Source organism: Myotis brandtii, unplaced genomic scaffold, assembly GCF_000412655.1.
Source record: "Myotis brandtii unplaced genomic scaffold, ASM41265v1 scaffold1466, whole genome shotgun sequence".
NCBI lineage: Eukaryota > Metazoa > Chordata > Mammalia > Chiroptera > Vespertilionidae > Myotis > Myotis brandtii.
In genome coordinates this window covers 163,136-179,112 of record NW_005355270.1, presented here as the reverse complement: position 1 = coordinate 179,112, position 15,977 = coordinate 163,136, and the positions used below count along the sequence as shown (strand labels likewise).

Below are 15,977 nucleotides of genomic sequence, written 5' to 3'. Positions count from 1 at the left end.
GGGGGGGGGGGGGGGGGGGGGGGGGGACCACGGCACCTACAGGACTGACTCCCAATGGGGACTGTTTGGTGTTGCCAAAAGCCCACGAGAGGGATGGGGATGGGCAATCTGCCTCCAGTGTGGACAACGCAGACATCAGGTGGGCGGTAGGCAGAGACAGGCTTTCCTGCACTTATCCTTTCTGCTGATTACATCCCTCAGGCCTTTTGTCAACTGTCAGTAAACTTCGAACACAGTCCCAGCCAACAGCTCCACTTCAGACCCACCACACAGGACTCCTCAGCACAGGCCAGCCGCTCTCACCCCACCCACCCACCTGCCCCGAGCACCTGCCACCCCGCATGCTGCACGCTGTTGAGTTAGCAGGTGTCCCCACACAGAAGGGTAGGAATGGGCTCAGTGGTGCATGATGGGACGCGTGGGGTGTAAACTGGCCCAGACTTATAGGACGATAGGTCTCAAAGCCCTTAAGAGGAGTCTACCTTTGGACGGGCTGTTCCACAGGTACGGGTTTACCCTAGAGAAACAGCTGCAGCAGCTGCTCAGCACAGGGAACCAGGGACCTAACCAGAAGTCAGGACCCCGAGCCAAAATGGAGCAGCTCTGACAGGCCCAAAGGACGCTGAGTGACATGCAAGGGCACCACCGTCTAGTGCCAACATCTTACATGCAGTTTAGTGCAGCATGTGATCCCATTTTTATAAACAAACCAACCAACACTCTCACATAAATACATGGAAACAAGATTCTGGAAGGACAGACACCAAGAGGTTAACCAGTGATATCTGAGGGGCACATCTGTGACTTGCTAACAGAGGACACAAGTATTGAAGGACCAGGGGGAGAACTCACTTGAGGCAGAAGAGTGAGGACTCCTTGGACCTGCAGGTCAGAAGGCTGCTGAAGAACTCAGGGATGGAGAGGCCCCTGGCAGGGACAGGAGGGCCCATGTGAACCTCCGGGAGCGCAGACCTGGACTCGCCGAGGTGGACGGCCAGGGCAGCCAACCCCAGCACGTGCGAGGCACTCAGGCTCGGGCCCTAAAATGGGACCGAGAACTAGTTCAGCAGGAGGGAGGGTGCAGAGCCCCCTTCCCAGCTGGAGGGAGGCAGCAGCCCTACCTGGTGAAGGAGGAGCTGGCAGAGCCTGGTGAGCACAGCCGGGAGGAGCGAGCGTCCACACGTGGTCGTCACAAAGCGGGCCGCCCAGGAGCCCTGCCTGCAGAGACAATGGCCAGTCCCAGTCCTGCACAGCCCTCCCAGGGTCTGGGGTGCCAGCACTCGGGCACAGGAGGCCTCAGCAAGAAGCAGGCAGTTCCCCAAATAGTGGCGTCTCCTGTGCAATGCTCACTCCTGCCCTATCCCCACTGGATAAAGTCAGCATAGACCCCACCAGTAGCCCAGCAGGAAGCCAGAGGACCAGGAACTGATGGCCACTGTCGTCATGGAACAGGGAGAAGCTCTACTCCACGAGGGGCCCCCCCAGAGCAGCAGGCCACCTGCAGACAAACTGCCCAGATACCTGTCCGGTGGGGCAAAGCTGGAGGCTGCCATTAGGTTCTGACAGAAAGAGGTCAGCAGAAGATCCACGACCTGAGAGGAGACACCCGGAGGGGAACCTGCATGAGTCGGATCTTGTATTGTTTACACACATTTGACAGGTTTGTACTCGGAGAGGAAACCCAGAAGCAAACGGGTACAAGAATCCCCACTCCCAAGGCCTGGGAACATGCCAGGCCACGTGCTGTCCCGCACCCTCCTCTGGTGAAACGTTACAGCAGAGAGCAGGCCAGAGTGAATATTGTGGACTCCGAGGCCACAGATGCCTCTGCTGCATGTTCTCTGCGCACACAGGTGGGGTGCTGACCCTGGCACTGAGGACCCTGGCCGTCCTGGCTCTGCGTACACACTTTATAAAGCAGGACAAGGGTGAAGAGAAGGGCTTCGGTTCTCTAGCACAACCCAGCAGGCGCGACAGCTGTGCGCTCTGGCGTCCCACACTCACCTGCTGCTCCCGCTGCTCCAGTTTGGGAGCAAGAGCACTGAGCTGGATCCTCGAGACCTTGGAGCTGCTGTCGTCCTCACTGAGGCCCAGGGCAGAGAGCAGCCTTTCAGAAACCACCGCAATCTGAGCAGACAAAACTGCAAACGGCAGAGTCCAGTCAGGTGAGCAGGGGTGCAGGGAGGAGGTGCACAGAGGGGCTGATGAGGGCGCAGAAACTACCCAACACTACCCTGACTGCACCCCAGGGCCAACTCCCTGAAGGCGGCAGCGACTGGGCGTGGAGAGCAGGTGACACGGCAGAGGGGCGGTCACCACTCACACCTGTACTGCACGTGTGCGGAGGATGCACTGTCACCACCACAAACCTCACCACTTATTTAAATTCTTCATCTGAATCACATACCAACTCTCCCCCACACGTGACATCTGCTGGAGGCTTGCATCCCAGCTGTCAACGTGTTTGCCGATGACCAAGAGCCACAGCCTCGGGGCACAGAGGTTGGGTGGGTGCTGAGTGGGCCAACCATACTGTGTGGAAATGGAACCTCTGCTGCTTTGGAACAAGGCTGACCTGACCTTTCAGCCACCTTGCTAGAGCCTTTGGGTCCTGCCAGGCCCCAGGATCCCCAGATGCCATGTTCTGCAGCACAGCTCTGAAGCCACGCTCCCACCCCATGGCACACTCAGCAGGATCGCAGCTAAGGCCCTGCAGGCACCCAGCAAGCAGAAGAACTAAGATAGTTTTGTTAGTATTTCCTCTGTGAGGCTCTCTCAGGATATATTCTTTCCTAGCAGGAATAAAATGAATTCATAACAGCCCTGGACGGGTGGCTTGGCTGGTTGGAGCATCATCCCATGCACCAAAAGGGTGCAGGATCCATTCCTGGTCAGGGCACATACCTAGGCTGCAGTTCGATTACGAGTCAGGGCACATACAGGAGGCAACTGATAGATGTTTTTCTCTCTTCTCTCTCTCCCTTCCTCTCTTTAAAAATCAATGAATGTATCCTTAGGTAATGATTAAAAAAAAAAATCTGTACAGTTACTAGGCAAAAATATGGCCTACTAATTTTGTTTTAATATATTTTTATTGATTTCAGAAAGGAAGGGAAAGGGAGAGAGGGAGAGAGAGACAGAGAGAGAGAGAGAGAGAGAGACATCAATGATGAGAATCATTGATTGGTTGCTTCCTGCATGCCCACACTGGAGATTGAGCCTGCAACCCAGGCATGTGCCCTGACCAGGAATTAAACTGTGACCTCCTGGTTCATAGATCAACACTCAACCACTGAGCCATGCCGGCGCAAGCTAGCCTACTATTTTGGATTCTGCATTTTCCATAAGTAAAGTCTGAAAGTGCTGGAAGTTAGGATTTATTTCATAGATTGCTGTGCACCATTGCTAAGTCTGAACTGTCACTCACAACTCATACAGCAGCAGAGGTTCAGGCGTGAGAAAAAGAAAACCCCAACCTAGTAACGTCGCCCAGCCTCCTCCCCACCACTTGTCCAACTGGGATGCCAAAGAGCAGCAGTCACCTTCTGTCAGGGGTCTGTGACAGCTGGAGTGACTGGTCTCCCATCCTGTCTAAAGAGGACCACATCCTGATACCTGCCAGCACCAGGGTGAGGCTTAACTACCAAACACTGAACCACAGGAATAAGTACCAGCCACTACCACCTTGAGGGAGTGGACCAGCCACTGAGCCCCATCCATGGCCGCACACGGCTCCTGAGCCTGCCCAATGCCCGTCCTCACCATCATACTGGGCGGGGTCTGTCATGGCGGCCCTGAGCTCTTGAAGTGCAGCTGTGAGCAGTCCCAGGGAGCCTTCCGCACAGCCAGGTTCCACCTCCACCTCCATTCCCAGGGCTGCATCTGCAAGACGGGAAAGAGCAATTCTAACAAGTAAGCCATCAGGAAACACATGCAGCTGAATATGGACCTGCTCATTCCCATGGGTTCTCTGCCCACAACGGGGGGGGGGGGGGGGGGATGAAACCCTCCTGAGGCTGGATGCTGTCACATCAAAAATCAAAACATTCATAAACAAGCTGAAGAACAAGCATGGTCTATCTGCCTAATTGCCACAAGTGAGAAAAGCATGTGCCTAATGAAAAAAGATGAGGCCCAGCCAGTGTGGCTCAGTGGTTGAGCATTGACCCATGAACCAAGAAGTCACTGGTTCAATTCCTGGTCAGGACATATGCTCAGGTTGTGGGCTCAACGCTCAGTAGGGGGCATGCAGGAGATAGTCGATTGATGTTCCTATCTCTCTATGCCTCTCCCTTCCCTTCTCTCTTTCTAAAAAAAAAGATAAGAAGCACAGCAAAGGAGGCTGGGCAGGAGACACTCATGAATGATTTATTCCCTGTTTCTCAAACTTCTAAGTTGTTTATCATAGGATGTTAAAAAAAATAAAACAAAGAAAAAAGACAGAATCGGTGTTTTAAAAGCAAAATCAGTTCATTCTGGTGTCACTGGAGAAGACACTGTGTGCAGCAAGCCTCACAGGTCTCCGGTGACACCAGGAGTCAGAGCCTAAGGCTTCTACTGATGAGTCCATTGCACCAAGTTCTACAGCAGAAGACGCTCTGAAAGCCCCCAAAAGTGGGACCTGGGGCTGGGCGAGGAGGACCAACGCCGCCACACATGGCATCCCCAGCAGAGCTGCCGACTCACTGGACCTAACAGCGGTGAGATCTGGGACCTTCATTCTTTGCCCGCTCAGGGCTGGGTCTCCATCTGTTATAAGTTATCCAGGCTAGTGAAAGGGGTTTCTGGCTGCGGAGTTGAAACCAGCAAACACAAGCTGCTTCATCGGCGTGGCTCCTGCCCCGTCCAATGACATCGCTGAGAAAACAGCCTGACAGCCGACTCACTGGACCTAACAGCGGTGAGATCTGGGACCTTCATTCTTTGCCCGCTCAGGGCTGGGTCTCCATCTGTTATAAGTTATCCAGGCTAGTGAAAGGGGTTTCTGGCTGCGGAGTTGAAACCAGCAAACACAAGCTGCTTCATCGGCGTGGCTCCTGCCCCGTCCAATGACATCGCTGAGAAAACAGCTTGACGGCACTGCTGACTGTCAGCTGCCTTATAAATGGCCAGGTGTTGGGGGCAGGAACACACCGAGTCTGCCCAGCTGCTCCCAGCACGGCCGTCCCACCTCTACATCCTTTCAGATGTGACCTAGGTCCATGTCACTGTTCCCCAGAAGCAGAAAGACCCTCCCCCCTGCCAATCCACCACAGAACTTAACGGCCATCCAAATGGTCAGTCAGAAAGCTGTCCACAGACTAGCCCTACAACAGGCTTCAGACACGAGACAGTCCTGGAGCCCGGCTGCTGAGTCTGAGAGGTCACCAAATTGAAAGCTTGAACCCAGGACAGGCAAGCAGAAGCCTCATCACCCTCAGCGGGGCCACAAACAGCAGAGTGGATGTTGTGCGCATGCACTGCTTTAAGAACGTGCTATTTCAGGTACATCAGCATCTCCAGGCTCAGTGCCTGTGAGCTGACAGCATCACATCCTGGTCCATGACTGGGGCTGGTGGTGGGCAGCCTCTGAAACCAGAGCCCTGGCCAGACCCAGCGCGACCTAACCAGACAGCACTGACCAAGGCGCCACTTCCACAGCTGATGGCCAAGAACCCTTACTTGTCGGTTTCTTCTCTCCAGCAGCAGAGCAGGCTTGGCGGTAGGTGGAATACAGAGACGAGGGGATTTTATCTGCTCTGGATCAGAACAAAACATTAAAATCAGGTCAACTATAACTCAAGCTAATTCTCAAGCTTACGATTCCAAAAACTTTAATAAAACAAAAGTATGTGACAGAGTAAATGTAATTACACAACACTGTACATTATGACCCGTTCAGAAAAACCACTCTACGTCACGCCCTCACTGGTGCACAATGCTCTGTGTTCACATCTGCCAGCAGTGGTTTCACTGGGCACAGAGATTATACATGTTTTTTACTTCTCTCATTCAAGTTTCAGAAATTTACAAATTTTAAAAGGGAACTTATACTACTTTAATTAATACTAACAAAAACACCCAAATGTGATTAAAAATACAAAGAATTATAGAGTAGGTCCTGTGGTAAGGACAGGGGCGTTTACAAAGCATGGCTGGCACTGTCTGAGGGCACAGTGACAAGCCCAAGGACAGGAGCCACGGAGTCACCCTCAGAGGAGCCACAAGGGGCAGCTCAGGTACGGGACGCATGGACACTGGCATGGCCTGCAGGACCAGAAGCCTCCACATGAGCCAGGAGGCAGGAGGGCATCTGACCCGCCAGTGCTGCAAACCATGACGATACAAACAGGAGGAGGACACAGCGGAGCTCCAGAGTGAGGTCCCGTCAGGGGACCTGAAGTGAGGCAGGGAACACAGCCTGGAAAACAGGAACCCAGGGGACCACCGACCAATTGGGAAGTGGAAAGCTTTTAGCTTAAGAAATAGAAACCAGCCAAACCGGTTTGGCTCAGTGGATAGAGCGTCAGCCTGCAGACTCAAGGGTCCCAGGTTCGATTCCGGTCAAGGGCATGTACCTGAGTTGCGGGCACATCCCTACTGGGGGCTGTGCAGGAGGCAGCTGATCGATCTCTCTCATCGATGTTTCTAACTCTCTATCTCTCTCTCCCTTCCTCTCTGTAAAAAAATCAATAAAATATATTTAAAAAAAAGAAAAAAAAGGAAATAGAAACCAGCCCGGCTGGTGTGGCTCAGTGGTTGAGCACTCACCCAGGAACCAAAGGTCACTGGTTCAATTCCTGGTCAGGGCACATGCATAGGTTTTGGGCTGGATCCCCAGTAGGGGGCAGGCAGGACGTAGCCAATCAATGTTTCCATCTACCCCTCTCCCTTCCTCCCTAAAAAATCAATAAAAGTACTTTTTAAAAAGTAGAAATCAATGCAAACAAAAGAAAATGGAGAAATTCACAGAAAACCCTCAGGCACCACTATCATTACTACTCTGAGAGGGAAGGCAAACACTGCAGCTGTTCAGTAAGAACAGATTGCCATAAAAAGAGTGTCTGGTGGCAGAAGTGAAACTCACTAAAGGACAGACAGGTAAACCTGAAGAAAGAAGAGGGAAAAAATCCCCAAACACCAGACATGTAAAATATGTCAGAAGAGAAAAAAACATCAGAAGACAATCCAAGAACTCTAATATCTGAAAATCAAGGGCTCCAAAAAACCACGCCGAGGGCAGCAAGCCTGCAATGAAATAAGCTAAGGTGGAATAATAGTCTGGATTTGCTCCAAAATAACCCAGAAGAGTGGGTAAGTAGGTGAATTGAGGGCTACACATGAAACAAGACTGGCCATTTATTGATAACTATGAAAGCTGGGTTATACATACTCTTATCTGTAGTTTTCTGTCTTAAATTTCTCATAACAAGAGGTTTTAAAATAGACAAAATTTCTTAGCACTGAAGGACATGGATTTCCAGATTTAAAGGCCCACCATCTGCCCGGTCAAGAATGAAATCAGACCCACAGCAATCCACATTACTATGAAGTTTCAGAACACAGCGGAAAAATAAGACTACAGGCCTCCAGAGAGAGAAACACAGGGCAGAGAACCAGAAACCATAAGTTTATAACATCTCAACAAGAGGCTCAAAGTCAATGGAGGAATATTTTCTAAGACTGAAAGGAAAACAAGCTCCAGCCTAGATTTCTATACTCAACCAAACTATCTGTTGAACTTGAAGGCTCAGTAAGGTGTCAAACTTTTTTTTTTTCATCTCCCATCCATCCTTTCTTAATAAAAATATGCATCAACAGGGTATGGTCCACCAAAACAAAGGAGCAAACCAAGAGGATGATCTGACACAGAAAAGGGTCAGCACAAGCTAGAGAACACTCTGGGTGATGTCCAAGGGAGACACGGGTGACGGCTGTGCTCTGAGGCACAGAAGCTAACGATTCAGACTGGAGCAGGTCGGAGGGAGGCTCTGCAAGTGGTGTCTCCAGATGTAACTGTTGGACACGCGACTCTGAGTGAGAGGACTCTAGGCAACTGGCAGGATCTGCAGGTGAATCATGATATGTACAAGGAAAACGAGGAAAAGACAAATATGAACTCCAGAGAAAACAAAAGAAAAACAACCGGATTCCTAAGGTCAAATCTGAACAGTGTTTATACAGACAGCCTTCAAAAATGAAAGTAAAACCTGAGTTTTTAAAACTATTATACGAAGGGCAGCTAATTGTATTGATGGAAGAAAGGTGAAGACGTTCTTCCACAGTGGATTATCAACTGACATTTCCTAAAACAGAAAAAGTGATAAGCAGCAAAATAAAAATGCTATTTAGATATGGAGAGAAATAAAATCAGCTAAGAGTTGAAAACAGTTGCGTCCAGAGAGAAAGAAGTGGCAGGGAGGGGTGAGTGGTGGCTGTTTTTCTTAAAAATTTCAGAACCATAATTCTTTTTCTAAACCATATTTAACTTTGACAAAACATTTCTTAAGACTAGAAATAAATGTCAAAAAATTAAGCTATATCACGCAAATACAAAAAAAGCTGGCATTAATTTTCCTCCTTTCATGATTTTGTACCAATAACACTACTTCCCAGACCAATCAATCTCCTACACGTTCATTGAAAAATGATGCTAAGTGGCGATACTCAGAATCAAAGAATTTTTTTAAAATCTTTTGAGCCAATATTTTATAAATAAAACAGACATGTGATAAAACGTCTCTACAAAAGGACCAGAATTCTCTGCATTGTCAAAAGCCCCACTAGGAAGACTGTCCTTGCGCACCTCTTCAGGGACTCTATGAAGGCCGCCCGGGAGTCAGGGGCACTCGGGATCTGTGAGAGGAAACACGAGACTCCAATGAGATCCACAGGAACGTCCTTGCTCTCTGCCGCTCGGCCCCGAGCTCGTGAAGATGGGTACTGACCACTCGAGGCGTGAGCAGGGCGGGCAGAAAGTGAGAGACATAGTAGGGCCTCCTGAATATGCTGCAACACAGAAGAGCGGGCTCAGACAACAGAAGCGTCAGGACGCCTCAGTGAACACAACACGTCAGCTTCCCGAGGGGCACCCGGTGGGCCGTCTCTCATGGCTATGACGTTCCATCACATTTGTAAAGTCCCAGTTCATGCAAAGGGTAGTCATGCTGGTGACCTGTGTCCTGGGGAACCTGGATAACACTCTGCCCCCCTGGCGTGACCATGGATTTGGGTCAATCCAAGGCCACAAGGGTCACTTCAAGTTCAATGTGGGCCTTCTCCTTGGAGCTCATCTGGAAATCCCAGAAGTGGGACCACATTTTCAGAAGCAATACCTTAACAAAGCTACCCCACCCTGGCATCAACCAGAATTTAACAAATTTGGGGAATCACATAAAATTCAACACAATTTTGGTATTTGACTCCCTGTACTAGCTTCACACTGGTCACCAATGAAGTATTAATAAAAACGATCGTCCCTCTGAACAGTGTGGGTTCCACTCAGTCCCACCTGTTGGCTGTTTTGGGGGTGCCCTGTGCTTTTCTCAAGAAAGCACATGTCACGTCAAGGGCTCCGCACCAGCCAGCTGTAAGACCGTCGCTGGGACATTTGCAATGACTCCTGGGTCTCCCCACAAACACGCCCTCCCTGCTGCTCGTGGCTCTGAGAACAGAGTGGGGACAACCCCAGCGTGACCCTACCTGGCCTCCATGACGGCAAGGGGAATTTTCCCTGTGTGTTCAAACACCTGGAGAGCCTTCTCCACATCTTGGGATGCCTGGCTGTGGGGCTGACTCCGTGGAGGGAGGAAGGAAAAGAACAGGAGACTTAAGAGAAGGCTTGTCATTTGAGCTAAAAGGTGCGGAGTCGATGCGTGGCACACTGGGAATTCAGAACCACAAAAAGGCATAGTGGCTTTCTCTCTGCCCTCAGCAAGTCAGACCAATGAGCAGCCGGTAATAACACCGGGCCCCTGTGGGAAGCCACTGCCACCCTCCTTTCTACCTCTCCTCTCTGCTGCCCCTATAGGACAGTCAAGGGCTCCAACTAAAGCAGCGGTTCTCAACCTGTGGGTCGCGACCCCTTTGGCGGTCGAACGACCCTTTCACAGGGGTCACCTAAGACCATCCTGCATATCAGATATTTACATTACGATTCATAACAGTAGCAACATTACAGTTATGAAGTAGCAACGAAAATAATTTTATGGTTGGGTCACAACATGAGGAACTGTATTTAAAGGGCCAGAAGGTTGAGAACCACTGAACTAAAGGTTTTCAGGTGAGAAGGAGCAGAGATTAAGTTTGATACTTTTCTTAAAGTACAGCAGTAAGTCTTAAATAGAAAAAGGAATTAATTATTTCATAATATTCACTTTAACAGCATCTGTAACAGTTCTCCGGCAACTCACAACTTTTAAGTAAAATGGTCTTAAAAAAGATAAGCATACCACATGGACACCTGACATTTGTTTTACATACATGCAGTTAACCTTTTTCTGTAATTCCTAGAAACACATGACACCTCCCTGCAGTTTCACAGGCCACTTTGTCCACTCAAAACCCACGTGGACGGCGATCTCCTAAAAGACAACCTTTCCACACGCAGTGACTCTCCTGCTTCTGTTCCCCACAGAGAGATGCGACAGAAAAGCACTGGGGCAACTGTCACGTTCCACCTGCACCAGACACCCCAGGTCCCCGACAGAAAAGGCTCAAAGGCTCAACTCCGTCACAGCAAACAAGAGTGTGCTTGGTGAGCAAGAGGGGGGACGGGAGGGACGGGCGAGGGGGGACGACACCCCGAGGCAGCAGCACCAAGGTGAGTTACCTCTGTGACGTCCCTGGCTGTAGACAAATCCTCATAGAGCCCCATGTTCTCCACAGAAACCTGCAGAGAAGACAGGAGCGAGAACGCTGAGGACCAGATAGGTGTGGGCAGCTGGAGGTCGAGGGGAGGAGGGAAGAGGGGAGGCCAGGACTTGCCTTCAGGTCGGCCAGCCGCGTCTTGGCCAGCGAGATGTAGTCTGTGAGGAGGGAGCGGTACTTGCTGGGGACCAGGGGCGGGTGGAGAATATGCACCTGCAGCAGACGACACGACAGGACGTCAGCTTGTCAGCTGTTCCTGACGTTCGGGACGGGAAAGTCAGAGAATGAGCCGAAGACCACGAGGGCAGAAGCTGGGGGAGAAACGGACGGAATGGGATGAATCCTGGTGAGGTTTCCACACGCTCCCGAAGGTGCGCCTTCAGAAGTGGGCGGCCAGAGTCCTGCGGGAGGACCCGGGCTCTCTGCACACCTCTCCTCAGACGGAAGGCACCCCTGCCGCTGCCGGTGTCCAAGCTTCTAATCACCAGGCACCTTTCCACCTCAAAAGCCAGGGGTCAAGCATTCAGACAGGCAGGGGAGGCCCTGGAGGCATGAGCAGTGCTCTGGGCTTCACCCGCAATGGGTACACGGCTTGATCTATTGCTCTACCTATTCTCTCACCTGGAATCTATGAAATGTGAGAGTTTCTAGGTGCCCAACCCCCCAAAACAAATGCTGGGTATAATTATCTAATTAAATAAAAGGCTTACAGAAATAAACATTTTAATCGTGAGATTGATACAGACCTGTTATAAAAAAGATGGTTTCCCCCGCCCAGAGGTAACGACCCCTGGCAGTTTGGGGTATGTCCTTCCAGGTTCTTCTCCTCCAACATAAAAACGTATTGTTCTTGAATATAAAACATGGGTTGTGCAAACACTCCAGTTCTCCCCGTCTCAGCTCTCTGAGCTGCTCCAAGGAAGACCTGGGACAGCTCCCTGCATGGCCACCGGCCAGCGGGTGGTTTCTGGCCTTTTACCATCACCAACGCTTTCACTGAGGGCATGCCTACACCCTCTTGTTGGGTTTGCAGTGTTTAACCAGCACCTGCTCAGGAAGACCATCCTTGGACTGAGGAGGATGTGAGCAAAAGAGCCGGCAGCTGGCTTCTCACCTGCAGGTACCGGGGGGCCTCAAAGGGCACGAGGTCAGACAGGAACTTGAAGAGGAAGACCAGTGCCTTCTTGCTGCCGCAGTGGTGGCCCCTCGAGCTCCCAAAGGAGGCCTGGAGGGAGACGGGTGTGAGGCACGGACAGCACGTGCCCTACTGTCCACGCAGGGACCTGTCAATGCAGCGCCTCAAAAACAGAAAACTGAACTGCTACTGGAAAGAGAAACCACAAAGCCAGTTGGTTCATACAATCCTGAAGGTCATGGCGAAGCTTTGACTAACGTAGGCTGAAACATAACTATGGTGTCTTGTGAACATCAGAGGCACAATTTACTGCCTAACAAGGACTCTCCCCGGCAAGTTGGGGGACAGGCCAACTACCTCCTGGGAGCACCAGCAGGTCAGCAAAGGTAACACACCTGGAACCAGTCTGCATAAGATGGGAACACGGAGGGGCCCTCCAGCGCAGCCTGACGCACAACCAGGAACACAGTGACCATGCAGTCCAGGTCGAAGCTCTCAAACGCACGGGCCAGCAAGCAGGTTACCCAATCTAGGCAAGAATAACCACAGAAATAAAATGCGTATGTTCTGCTGGGGAGTAAGTGCGCCCCTACGACTTGCATACCCAATGCCAATTTCAAGGGACTGGAAACTGATAAGAGGAACCCAAACAGCAACTATGTAAGGCTGACAAGCAGCAGTAGGCAGAGCCCGAGAGGGCACAGTCCACAGGATGCAGGGCACCTTCAGGGCATCCTCGCTGAGATGGACATGGTGATCCCCCTTTGTGCCGACAATACTGCGCATATTGCACGCAGACACACACGCACACACTCACCCAGAACGCCCCCGAAGCGCACCGGTCACCAGCCGCTGGGCTCCAGGGAAGCAGATCACCATTGTGGACACACAGGACAGCACGTGCTGCCAGTTCACCTCGTGCGTCTCCAGAACTTCTTGTAAGTGGCCCAGCAGCTCCTCAGGACTCAGGAGCACGAAGAGCTGGAACAAAGTGCCTGGGCTGTCAGAGCAGAACACCAAGGGCAGGAGCCGGACCCCACCCCCTTCCTGTAGGCACAACTCAGGGCTGCAAGGGGACACTCCCGTGTCTCTCCTTGCTGCGGTGGTCAGTACTGGCTGGCACTCCAGAGCTCGGTGGGAGATCTCCGTGGCCCTCGTCCTGCCCCGTGACTCACCCTGCGGTACAGGCCGGTGAGCAGAGGGTGGGCCCTGGCGAAGCTCCAGTCCCTTTGCATTTGAACGGCATCGGAGACTTCACCAGGAGGAAGGACAGACAAAACATCAAGTCAGCAATCATCAGAAAGCTGGGTTTTAAAGCTGCAATGTCAAAGAACTACCTTGTTTTAATTTGCATTTTTCAATGAGTCAGGTTCACCATTTCCCTGCTTGTTAACCATTTCTAGGTTATAAAATGTCTCTCTTTGGCCCAGATACCTGCTGGTGATCCTATATCATATTTGCTGTTTCCTAATCCATCATTTGCACTTGAGTCTGGATGCTTTTAAACTTTAACTGTCAACACGCGATCAATGAGGATGCTGTGGAAATGAGAAGGGCTGACACAGGTCCTCGGGAGCAGGACAGCAGCCTCTGTCAGGAGCAACCGTATCCCACCTGCGGACCCTCCTGGGGATGTACCGAAGCACAGAGCCGGCTCAGTGGGCAGGGTGTGCATTCAGCCCCATCACTAAGAGTGAACACTTGTCATTGATAGTGACAGCAGCCAAAGGACACTCATTAATAAAAGATGACGTGAATATTAAACACTTAAGAAAACCATGTAACTACATAAGAAAATACTTAAGTTAATGACATATGGAAAAAAAACCTTGAAATTTAAAAGTATGACTACATCTTCAAAAATCTCTTTAGAAAAAAACGAGATTTTGTGTTAAAGCTACTTCTACTTTGGTGACGAGAAGGATGAGTTTTTCTTTCCACGCTTCTTTAATTGTAAATTTTCTTAATGAGAATGTTATTTTCAAATGAAAGGATGGTTAATGATAAAACGTCCTTCGTGATCTCAAGGGTCTGAAGCATTAACAGAGGCCCAGGCTCCTGTCCAGGGAGGCAACGGTCCCCAAACAAACGGGTCTGGAACCCACCTTTCAGCACCGGCTGGTGAGTGAGTATCTGAGTCAGCGTGTGCCTGGAAAACCTCTTTGGAGAATCTGTCGAAATTATACTGCGGAACGTGTGTCCACTGAATCCACTGAACCTGCAAATGGAGCAGAAAGAGGATCTCAAGAAGAGAGGTGCCCGCGCTTTCCAGCAGTGACGACCTCCCACGACAATATGCCTCTGGCCAAGGATCTCCTCCACCCTCTCCAGAAGAGAAGAGGAGGCACGAGAGCGCCTGGTGCAGAGCCCCAGTTCCTCCTTCATGGATGCAACATGCCCAGCAGGCTATGCAACACCACCCTCTTCAGCCAGGCACAAACGGTGGTTTTGTGTGTTGGTGGCTCCACTGTCCTCTTTCAGCCAACAGGAGGAACAGCAAGGCTTACAGAAGGATGCTCCTTCAGAAGGAAGCAGCATTAAAAGCACCCCAAATCAAGACGAGTGGGAAACCATCCCAATGAACACATTTTGCCTGTCCTCTTTCAGCCAACAGGAGGAACAGCAAGGCTTCCTTCAGAAGGAAGCAGCACTAAAAGCACCCCAAATCAAGACAAGTGGGAAACCATCCCAATGAACATATTTTGAATAAAAAAAATAAAAAGACGCCATACTGTCAAGCAAAGCAGACCTGGACGCTGAGGCCTCCACTCCCAGCTCAGGGGCTCACAGGCTTGCCCTTTCTGTGACCTTGAAATTCTCTCTGCCAGGCCACCATGCCACTGGCTTAAAATGGAACCCAGGGAAGTATAGTTTCAACAAGAGGGAAGTGTAGTTTCAAGGAGAGAGAAAACCACAAGCAGGCAACAAAGACCCCTGCCAAGCCAAGGAGAGGGAGGAGGTCAGACAGAAATCAGCAAGGGCTGGGCCTACAGAACCGGGTGGGGGGGGGGCCATGAAGGCCCAGCAATCAGGGGCGTGGGCCCGATGGAGGACTAGGGCCCAGCAAACTGCCAGGGTTACAAAGCCTCGGTATCCCTGTCTGAGGTGGGAATCAGACAGCAGGGTTGTGCCAAGCCTTGTGCAGAGACTGGCACATGTAGGTGGCTCAAACTCAGCAACTGTCCCTAACACCAACAGTGACCTGTGGAAGGAGGAGGGAAAGAAACAGCCCTCCCTCAGAGGGAGCAAGACACCACTGACAGGGCAGGAGGGATGAAGGGTGACCAGGGTTGAAGTGGGGCGTGCGACAGGGTCAGCCCCACTGATTCCTCGTGAGAGAAAACCAAGTGTTCCAGCAGTTACGTGTCCCAGCAGTTCAGCAGTTACATGTGCTGGCCCAGGGTCATGAATACGAGGGCACTGGGCAGAGGGAGGACACAGGGGCCCACGAGCTCTGCTCCTTCCTGAGGAACGGGGTCCCAGTGTGCCACCCAGACTGTTAGGGAATATCTGATTTTACTGTAAGTGTTGGCAACTAACTTAAAAATGTAAAAAGAAGCAAACACACTGACGATCATTATTTGATTCCTGGGACATGAGTTTGAGCAATCTAGGCATACTACAAAATAGCATAAAATTTAGAGAACAAAAAAGTGTTTTCACTGTTTAAATAAAGCACTGAATCATACAGCACAGTTGAGGACCATGGAATATTTGTGGAGCACCAGAGCAAAAGCATTAGCGTAGAGCGATGCTGAGAAATTCTCTGGGTTTCCCAGGAGAGAGCCAACTTCCAAGGTCAGCCTCGCCCATGTGACTCTGAAGTGAATGCAGACACCCCATGTCCAAGCCAGCATGTCTACGTGCAGCTCCCGCCACAGAGAGAGAAAGCCAGCAAGACAAAGCCAGGCTTACTGTAGGCTCGGCGGGAGCTGGAGCCAGCTGTGTGCTCCAGAAAGCCCTGCGGGGGGCCGAGAGGGCCACACGAGGGAAA

At 51.0% G+C, this 15,977-nt stretch overlaps 1 protein-coding gene across 1 annotated transcript in view; it reads right to left on the bottom strand.

Moving 5' to 3' along the window:
• FANCA (Fanconi anemia, complementation group A) overlaps positions 1–15,977 on the bottom strand; it is a 39,473-nt gene that overhangs the window by 15,738 nt on the left and 7,758 nt on the right. The window contains exons 7-23 of the mRNA XM_014535617.1: positions 15,371–15,447; positions 14,089–14,201; positions 13,159–13,235; positions 12,823–12,964; positions 12,379–12,512; positions 11,963–12,073; positions 10,966–11,061; positions 10,811–10,870; positions 9,682–9,770; positions 8,928–8,988; positions 8,786–8,835; positions 5,662–5,738; positions 3,763–3,882; positions 2,005–2,141; positions 1,522–1,592; positions 1,122–1,218; positions 853–1,040 (exon numbers count right to left, since the gene is read on the bottom strand). Coding sequence (XP_014391103.1) covers positions 853–1,040; positions 1,122–1,218; positions 1,522–1,592; positions 2,005–2,141; positions 3,763–3,882; positions 5,662–5,738; positions 8,786–8,835; positions 8,928–8,988; positions 9,682–9,770; positions 10,811–10,870; positions 10,966–11,061; positions 11,963–12,073; positions 12,379–12,512; positions 12,823–12,964; positions 13,159–13,235; positions 14,089–14,201; positions 15,371–15,447 — 1,700 coding nt within the window. The remainder of the gene's footprint in view (positions 1–852; positions 1,041–1,121; positions 1,219–1,521; positions 1,593–2,004; positions 2,142–3,762; positions 3,883–5,661; positions 5,739–8,785; positions 8,836–8,927; positions 8,989–9,681; positions 9,771–10,810; positions 10,871–10,965; positions 11,062–11,962; positions 12,074–12,378; positions 12,513–12,822; positions 12,965–13,158; positions 13,236–14,088; positions 14,202–15,370; positions 15,448–15,977) is intronic.